Source organism: Bos javanicus, chromosome 29 (assembly GCF_032452875.1).
Source record: "Bos javanicus breed banteng chromosome 29, ARS-OSU_banteng_1.0, whole genome shotgun sequence".
NCBI lineage: Eukaryota > Metazoa > Chordata > Mammalia > Artiodactyla > Bovidae > Bos > Bos javanicus.
This window is the reverse complement of record NC_083896.1, coordinates 51,400,482-51,409,700: the sequence shown is the minus strand read 5'-3', so window position 1 is coordinate 51,409,700 and position 9,219 is coordinate 51,400,482. Positions and strand designations below refer to the sequence as shown.

At 61.7% G+C, this 9,219-nt stretch overlaps 1 protein-coding gene across 1 annotated transcript; it reads left to right on the top strand.

The window, feature by feature from the left end:
- The first annotated feature begins 284 nt into the window (after nt 1-284).
- NLRP6 (NLR family pyrin domain containing 6) lies at nt 285-7,537 on the top strand. Its single transcript, XM_061407613.1, has 8 exons — nt 285-766; nt 1,494-1,774; nt 1,942-1,980; nt 2,223-3,936; nt 4,790-4,882; nt 5,908-6,078; nt 6,155-6,322; nt 6,787-7,537. Exons 2-8 carry the CDS (start codon nt 1,495-1,497, stop codon nt 6,923-6,925), a joined length of 2,604 nt encoding a protein of 867 aa, XP_061263597.1. The 5' UTR covers nt 285-766; nt 1,494; the 3' UTR covers nt 6,926-7,537.
- Nucleotides 7,538-9,219: the final 1,682 nt, after the last annotated feature.

The following is a 9,219-nucleotide window of genomic DNA, read 5'->3' as shown; positions in this document are numbered from 1 at the left end:
CACTAGGATCCGATATCTTTGGGGACTACTATTTAGCCCACCACAGATACATTCACACAAACACAGTATGAAGACAGTCACACAGACAGACACAGACAAACACACACACCCACGTTTCACACAAGCAGACACTGTCAGTAGAAACCCTCATTCATGGGTCCCACGTGGTCACACGCCCATTCAAACCTCTTGCCGTCAACCACCTTAAGCCAGGTCTGGGAGGCCACAGAGCTCTTTCCAGTCCCATTATCTCACAGCTCCCAGGTGACAGCCTTCCTTTCCCCAAAACCACCATGTAAGTCCCTCCTCTGTCCCCTCTGCCTAGGAAGCCCTGGCTCTCCCCTACCTTCAGAAATTAACCTATCTTGAGGCCTTGAAGTTTAAGGTCTCATTCTGAGCTAGCTGCCTCCTCCACGCAGCCCACCTTGCTCTGCCATTTCCTGCTCACAGCCTGCCTCACTGCCACACCCGCAGGTTCTCAGAGCACTGAGCTGAACAAAGGGACAGTAAAGACTCAAAGGTCACCAAGCAGAGCTCTTAAAGGCTGGCGGTAAGCGTGCGCCAAGCCCCTGAGTTTGAGAGCTTGGTGGCTGTTGGACGGACATCGCAGAGCTGGCTGAGCTAGGACACTTTGGTCTGGGGTATGGACAGGGCTGGAAATCCCCCAGGACTTGACCCCAGATAGGCTCCCAGATCCCCACCTCTGCGCCTGAGTGCTGGACCTAGTGGTCGACTCTGCAGGCCAGCTAGAGGCCTCCTGCTCCAGGTGAGTACTGGCTTTCTGAGAGGTCGCTTGGCTTCAGCTCTCCGGGTCCTCCACCTGGCACCCTGCAGACACATCCTTCCCCCACTGCACACCCAGGCTCCAGGTGTTGGGGACACCATCCCCTCAGAGGGTACCTGTAGGGTCTGTCCCCCACCAGGAGCTCAGTCTCAGTGACTGGTGCAAGGCCCTCAGGCTAGTCCCCACTAAAGGGTGCAGTGACCACAGGTGAGCTGGGGAATTCAGGAGCACTGTGACGGCCCGGTGGTGAGTCTGCTCCAAGCTCCTGGGGAAGAGAATGGGAGGGAAGCAGAAAAAAGGAGAGCACAGGCCCTTACAGACACATCTTACTCGGGACATTTGACATGGATGCCTAGAAGGGATGAGCAGAAAGCGGGGTGCGGGGTAGGAAGGCGCCCTCTAACGCTGGGGTCAGCGGCGGCCAGTGCCCGCCTGGGAGTAACTCCATTTCGCCACCAGACCGCGATGCGGTCGGCGGCATGAAAGCCTTGGAAAGCCTTGGAGGAAAGTCCTCGGTCGCGATCCTGGGAGGAGAGGACGACCCTTCCAGTAGAGCGCTCCTTCAAGCGTTGGCCTGGAGCCACCTGGATAGATGCGGGCGCGTCAAAACCCCTGCCCGTGGGCGCCCGGGGCTGCGGTCGAACACGACGGCGAGAGGCCAGGGTCACCGGGGCGCGGCACCCTGCTGACCGCGTGCGCCCGCCCCCAGCATGGAGCCCCGCGCTGCCGCTGCCCGCGAGCTGCTCCTGGGCGCACTGGAAGACCTGAGCCAAGAGCAGCTGAAGCGCTTCCGCCACAAACTGCGGGACGAGCGGGTGGATGGCCGCAGCATCCCGTGGGGGCGGCTGGAGCGCGCGGACACCTTGGACCTCGTGGAGCAGTTGGTCCACTTCTACGGGCCGGAACGCGCGCTGGACGTGGCCAAGAAAACCCTGAAGAGGGCAGACGTGCGCGACGTGGCGGCGCGGCTCAAGGAGCGCCGGCTGCAGAGTGAGTGCCAGGTGGGGCTTCACCTGGGTCCCCCCTCGGCCTCTCCCGCCTGGGCAGGTTCCTTTGGCTTCCCTCAGAGAGCGCCCGCGTGCCCCGGGCCCCGACCCCTGACGCTCCCTTCTGCACCCCGCCCGGTCCTCGGGACCCACCGCAGCTCTCCCTTCCAGGTCTCGGCCCCAGCTCCCCGGCGCTGCTCTCCGTCTCCGGTAGGTCTCTCTCGGCGGAAAGCGCAGGCCCCGAGCTGTCCGGACACTTCGGGTGCCCTCAGAGTCACTCGGAGGTTCCGCACAGCTGGCCCCGGGGAGGAGCGCGGAGAGGGGGTTGTGAGGCAACGGGGGAAACTGAGGCCGGAGCCCGCCGGGGAGGGCAACGGGCCCCGGAGCGGCACTGACACAGCGCCCTCGACCCCTGTTCCCCTTCCCTCCGTCCGGCGCCCCCCTACCCGCAGAGTACAAGAAGAAGTACCGGGAGCACGTGCTGCGGCAGCACGCTAAGGTGAAGGAGCGGGACGCTCGCTCAGTGAAGATCAACAAGCGCTTCACCAAGCTGCTCATCGCCGAGGAGCCGGAGGCCGAGCGCGCCCGGCGCTCAGACACCCACACCTTCAACCGCCTGTTCGGCCGCGACGAGGAGGGCGAGAGACGGCTGACCGTGGCGCTACAGGGCCCGGCGGGCATCGGCAAGACCATGGCGGCCAGGAAAATCCTGTATGACTGGGCGGCGGGCAAGCTGTACCATAGTCAGGTGGACTTTGCCTTCTTCCTGTCTTGCCGCGAGCTGCTGGAGCGACCGGGCACGTGCAGCCTGGCCGACCTGATCCTAGACCAGTGCCCCGATCGCGAGGCGCCGGTGCAGCAGATGCTGGCGCAGTCCGAGAGGCTGCTGTTCATCCTGGACGGCGTAGACGAAATGCTGGCACCGGAGCCGGCCGAGGCCGCGCCCTGCAGAGACCCCCACGAGGCCGCGAGCGGCGCGCGGGTGCTGGAGAGCCTGCTGAGCAAGGAGCTGCTGCCCGCGGCGCGCCTGCTAGTGACCAGGCGAGGCGCCACCCCAGGGAGGCTGCAGGCCCGCCTGTGCTCACCGCAGTGCGCCGAGGTGTGTGGCTTCTCAGACAAGGACAGGAAGAAGTACTTCTACAAGTTTTTCCAGGACGAGTGGAAGGCGGAGCACGCCTACCGCTCCGTGAAGGAGAACGAGATGCTCTTCTCCCTGTGCTTCGTGCCCGGCGTGTGCTGGATCGTGTGCACCGTCCTGCGCCAGCAGCTCCAGCGCGGCCAGGACCTGTGGCGCACTTCCAAGACCACCACGGCCGTGTACTTGCTCTTCGTGGCCAGCGTCCTGAGATCGGCGCCCGCGGCCGACGGGGCCCAGCTGCAGAGAGAGCTGCGCAAGCTGTGCCGCCTGGCCTGTGACGGAGTCCTCGGGGGCAGGGCGCGGTTCTCGGAGGAGGACCTGGAACACCTGCAGCTCTGCGGCTCCAAGGTCCAGACGCAGTTTCTCAGCAAGAAGGAGATGCCAGGCGTGCTGGAAACAGAGGTCACCTACCAGTTCATTGACCAGAGCTTCCAGGAATTCTTAGCTGCTCTGTCCTACCTGCTGGAGGACGAAGGGGCTCCCAGGGCACCTGCTGGCAGCATAGAGGCACTTCTGCAGGGGGACCCGGAGCTGCGCGGCCACCTCAACCTCACTACACACTTCCTCTTTGGACTACTGAACACAGAGAGGATGTGCGAGATCAAGCGCCACTTCGGTTGCACAGTTTCAGAGCGCGTGAAGCAGCGTGTCCTGAGGTGGGTGCAGGACCAGGGCCAGGGCCGCCCCAGGGCGGCGCCAGAGGGGACGGAGGAGATCCTGGCACCCCAGGACACTGAGGAGTCAGAGGAGGAGGAGGGCGAGCAGCTCAACTACCCCCTGGAGCTGCTCTACTGCCTGCACGAGACACAGGAAGACGCGTTTGTGCACCAGGCCCTCCGCGGCCTCCCTGAGCTGGTGCTGGAGCGAGTGCACTTCAGCAGAATGGACCTGGCCGTCCTGAGCTACTGTGTGCGGTGCTGCCCAGCTGGGCAGGCGCTGCGGCTGGTCAGCTGCAGACTGGCCACTGCGCAGGAGAAGAAAAAGAAGAGCCTGATGAAGCGTCTACAGGGCAGCCTGGGTGGCAGCTCGTGAGTCTCCAGGGCAGGGCTGCCCTCTTCTGTGGGCCCTCTGTGTGGGGCATGTGTGCCAGAGCATCTTATGTCCACCTGGGCCTGGGGAGCATGTGCAGACCTGACTCCTGCTCCCCAGAGGAGAGGCACGACTTCATGGCTGGTCTTTCTTACCTCCTCAAGGCAGCTCCCAATGTCCATCTTCTTCCCCAGGGTGCCTTCACCATGTTCCCCACCCTAGCATCCATGTCCAAGGCAAACCTCCCTCTCCCATCACCGACACGAGGCTTTCTCGTAATGATTTCTGGAATACACCACACGCGCTGTGCTCTGAGCCTTTGCTCCTGCCGTCCCTTCCACCCAGAGCACTGCCTATCCTCAAAGTCGCTCCAAACTCTCCTCTGTAGTCTGCAGCCATTTGGCCTCAGAAGTGCCCCCACTGACTACTGCATGCCATGACATCTGCCCATACCCCTCTCCTCCACCAGACCCGCGTCTCCTGGGCAGAGCTCCTGCCATTGTTTCTGTGCACTTGACCCCAACCCAGCAGCTGACTCAGGTGCTCAGCATCTGTTGGGAGAACGAATGTCAGGATGTTGACGGGGGTGGGGCTGGGGACACCCACTGCAGGCGCAAGGACAGGCCCACCTGTCCCATGGGACTCACACAGACAGCTTCCGTGGGGAGGTGGACGAGGTCACAGAGAAGTGGTTTCACTCTGGGCTCAGGATGAAGAGGGAGGGGGTCCTGGCCCAGCTTGAGGGTAAGGGCAGAAGCAGCTCCAATGTCTCGGAACTGTAGGAAGGAGTCCTTCTCAGGAGTGAGGGGCTGGAAGGGGCAGGGATCTTCACCTTCTTTTCTCTCTTCGTAGCTCTCGAGCCACCACAAGAAAATCCCCAGGCTCCCCCCTGCGCCCACTCTGTGAGGCCATGACCGACCGGCAGTGTGGTCTGAACAGCCTGACGTGAGTGAACAAATCCCAGCCCTTTCCCTGAAAAGGACACAGAGCAGGATACCCTGGGCAGGGGCAGGGGTGTAGCCCTGTCTGGGGACGGCTGACCGAGGGGCTGCTGAGACAGGCTGAGAGCCTATGGTCCCTTGGCAGGATCAGCAGGCTCTGCCCACACAGGACAGAGGAGGGAAGTGCTTGGGTGCTAGTTAGAACAGAGGGTTTGGCCCCTGTGTTGAGTGGGGAGCAGAGTACGCTGAGCTTCTGGAAGAGGGATAAAAGCCAGACTGTCATTTCCCTTCCCCAGGAAGGCTGCTAAGGGCTACTGGACACTGCTGGGTGGTCCTTCTGGATCTCAGAAGTAGTTGTGGAAGGTGCTCAGGGCGCAGGCTCTGAGGCCAGCCTGCCTGCCTCTTTGCCCTTGGCAGGCCAGTCTGTCTGAGCGTCAGTCTTCTCCCGGGGAACGGAGCCTGTAGCTTCCACCTCAGAAGGTTGATGTGAGACTTACTGAGGCAGTACTTAGTATGTAACCTTTTCCATTACTCTTCACTACCACCAAGTAAGCAGATAGTAAGATACGTTATACGAGTTAGTCTGATTAGGTATGGTGAATTATAGTCATGTGTCAATGCTAACATGGTAACTTAACGTGGCACAAACATCAGGAACCCCTCAACTCTGCTGCCAAACTAACTGCGTGAAGATGCCCTCACAGCGTTGTCTATAATGCAAAAAAAAGAGAGCTGACACCCTGCCCAACCGTTAGGGCCGGCTGCCTAAATAAGCTCGGTCCCCCTGTACTTGGTGGATAATGCTCTGGAGTTAGACACGTCGAGAGCAAGCTTGTGGAGAATGTCCTAAGAGACAAGGGAGTGCGTCCAGCGGGTGCCCACGAGGTGTGCACACGGGTGGCGGCGGTGCAGGAGAAGCTCTGTGGGGCCCAGGGAGGCGGGTGTGGAGCCAAGTCTGCAGAGTGAACCTCAGCCCCCCGGGGAGCAGGCAGCTCGCACACTGCGGACTCGTGTGCTTCTTGACCACAGGCTGTCCCGCTGCAAACTCCCCGACTCGGTCTGCAGAGATCTCTCTGAGGCCCTGAGGGAGGCCCCGGCCCTGGCAGAGCTGGGCCTCTTCCACAACGGGCTCAGCGAGGCCGGCCTGCGTGTGCTGAGCGAAGGCCTGGCCTCGCCCCAGTGCCGGGTGCAGACACTCAGGTGAGGAGCAGCCTGGAAGGGACCGAGGGAGGGACCAGGGCCCCCACAGCAGCTCCTGAGATCAGCCCTCCCCTAGGGTTCAGCAGCCAGGCCTGCAGGAAGCGCTCCAGTACATGGTTGGCAAGCTCCAGCAAATCCCAGCACTGACCACCCTGGATCTCAGTGGCTGCCAGCTGTCAGGACCTACGGTGACCTGCTTGTGCACCACCCTGAAGTGCCCAGGATGCCACCTGCAAACCCTCAGGTGGAGACAGGGCTGGGAAGGGTGCTGGGAACACAGCCTCTCAGCCCTGGGCTGGGGTGGGTGCCGGGGCTTCCCCCAGACCTTAAAGAGGAATCTCTCCCAGGGCCCTCCTGAGGTAACCCCGCTGTAGTAACTCAGGCCCTGGAGCCCCACCCTCTAACTCCGTGGCTCCGGCCCAGGGCCTGGACCACACCATTAGACCAAATGCCCACTGTCAGGTGCCCGTGCCCGGAATATGGACCAGTGCCCCCAGATCCCGCTTAGTGCCCTGAAGGCTCTGGCCCCTAGTCCCTGCCCCTTCCCCACCCTCTGGCAGTCCCCGACTGGCCACCTCCTGTCACCGCGTGCCTCTGGCACAACCCAGGCCAGCAGCCCAGCACTGCCCCTGCCGCTGCTCCCCGTCACTGCACCCGCAGGCCCCCTCCCTCACCAACCCCGCTGCCATTCTCTGCACACGGCTACAGGCTGACCTCTGTGGAGCTGAGCGAGCAGGCCCTGCAGGAGCTGCAAGCTGTGGAGACAGCAAACCCGAGACTAGTCATCACACACCCAGCGCTGGACGCCCATCCCAAGCCCCCCACAGTGCCCATCAGTGCCCTTTGAGGTCCTGCAGACCAGAACTAGGGAGGAATCCGCTCAGCCCTACACAGCACACCTCCCCATTTCAAGGGCGAGAGGATGGTGCTCTCTGCTCTGGGCAACCGTTGAGCCTGAGGGGCCCGGGACAGGCAGGTGTGAGACTCAGACAGACACGGCCCTCACCTGCTCCGGGGCAGGCCCAGGACATGTCCCTTCCCCCACACCCTGGGGACAGCTTATGTCTCTGTCCTCCCCACAGGGAAGAGGGCCTCCTCCCCTAACCCTCGCCGCTGCCCCACCCAGGTTTCTCTCTGGGGACCCTCCAGCCCTCTCACTGCAGGGTGAAGCTGAGAGCACCAGGCACTGAGCACCGACCATGTGTGGCCTCTACCTGGTGAGCTCAGCGTGAGATGACCCATTTGCAGACCCTGCCCCACTCAGTACAGGCACCCAGAGCCCGGCCACTCTGCTCTGGCCACAGGGGACCAAGCAGGGGCCGAAGGCGCCCAGAGGAGTCCAGTTGCTCCCTGAGGACTTCAGAGACTAAGGGGAGTGGAGATGGAGCTCTGAACGGGGCTGTGATGGCACAGGTGGTGTGAGCCCCGTGTGCTGATAATAAATTCTCCTTGGGATTCAGCTCTGTCATTCTCGGCTGCACTTAGCCAGGCATCCTCACGGGTGCTCACGCCCTTGCCTTTCTTCCCCAGCCCATCTGAATGGGGCAGAGCCGCAGCCCCCACTTCCTGGGTGAGCTCGAGGGAACAGCTGGATTCAGGAAGCTCTGATGGGAGGTTTGGCCTTGATGGGCAGAGCCAGCAGCAGACAGCCCAAATCCTCAAGTCTTCTCTGCTCAAAGCTGCTGGACTCCGCCAGCTTCTGAGGCCCTAGTCAGAAGGGCCTTCTGGGTCCCTTCACGTCCCCCAAACTTCCTTCCATAACCCATTTTCAAATCCAGTTATTCATTCCACAAAACAGACAAAATATCCTTGCCCTCCTGGAGCTGGCATTCTAGGCAGCTGATAAATGCTGTGAAGGAAGGAAAAGAAGGGGTGGGGGATGGAGCCAAGGGTTTTCTCTTACCTGTAAGGAGTCTGGGACAATCTAGGGAAGACAGGGCACTTGACAATGGAAGGAAGTGAGGGGCCAACCTAAGGACGTCTTGAGGAAAAGGCAGTGGGTCAGCAAGTGTAAAGGCCGCACAGCGGCTCGGCCTGCTGTTAACAACATACCGCAGAGCAGGTAGCTGACCAACAACAGAAGCGCCTTTCTCACAGTTCTGGAGGCTAGGATGTCCAAGGTCAAGGTGCCAGTCAATTCGGTGTCTGGTGAGGACCCTCTTGGTGCAGATGGCTGTCTTCCAGCCGTGTCCTCACAGGGTAGAAGGAGGGACCTCTAAGGCCTCTTCTTCAGTTCAGTTCAGTTCAGGCGCTCAGTCGTGTCCAACTCTTTGAGACGCCATGGACTGCAGCACGCCAGGCCTCCCTGTCCATTGCCAACTCCCGCAGTTTACTCAAAATACCTTCTTTATAAAGGCACTAATCCTACTCTTGACTGCTCGTGACCTATGTACCAAAGGCCCCACCTACAAACACCATCACAGTGGGGATCAGAAGTCAACCGATGGATGTGGGGGGACACACTGAGCCCATACTAGGGAGCCTGCTTGGGATGGTAGCAGAAGCAGCAGGGAAGCCAGGTAGCAGCTGGGGGAGCGGGGGGCTTGGGGGGCGGGGGGGGGGGGCGGGGGCGGTGAGAGGGGAGGGGCCGGGGCGCCTCCTGCCGGTAAGGTGGACACCGCTGCAGGCTTTGAGCAGACCCTAACTACTCTCAGGGTGGCTGTGGCTCTGCTTGCAAGAGCTGTGGGGCCAGAGCAGGCCTGCACCAACCCAGGAGGGTGGCCTGGTCTGAGAGGAGGCAGTGCCTGTGGATGGGGAGAGCCGAGAAGGGGGCCTGGTGGGGGCCCTGGGAGTGGGGATGGAGGGGCCTGGGTGGGGAATGGTGAGGTCACCATTGCTTGTGCTGGGGAGGGGTAGGAAGGCCAGGTTTCAGGCACAGGCTGAATCTGAGTGTCTGGTTGGGCCAGTGGTCCCAGCACAGTCATTTGGGTCAGGCCGGGGTTAGAGAGACAAGGTCTAGACAGGCCCAGAGCCCAGATCTTCCAGAGGCAGGGGGCACGTGGGGAAGATGGAGACTGAGGAGGGGGTGCAAAGCCAGCCAGTGGGGCGGGGACAAAGGAAGGCGGGGCTCCAGAGGAGAACCCCGGCCCCACCTCTCCTGGGAGAGGTCGGTCGGGGAGAGAGGAAGCCCTGTCAGATCCA

Excerpts from the sequence above, each read along its gene's own strand:
- NLRP6 (XM_061407613.1), top strand. The coding sequence starts at position 1,495 with ATGGAGCCCCGCGCTGCCGCTGCCCGCGAGCTGCTCCTGGGCGCACTG. Across the intron at positions 1,775-1,941 it reads CAAGGAGCGCCGGCTGCAGA|GTCTCGGCCCCAGCTCCCCG; the intron begins GTGAGTGCCAGG and ends TCTCCCTTCCAG. Across the intron at positions 3,937-4,789 it reads GGCAGCCTGGGTGGCAGCTC|CTCTCGAGCCACCACAAGAA; the intron begins GTGAGTCTCCAG and ends CTCTCTTCGTAG.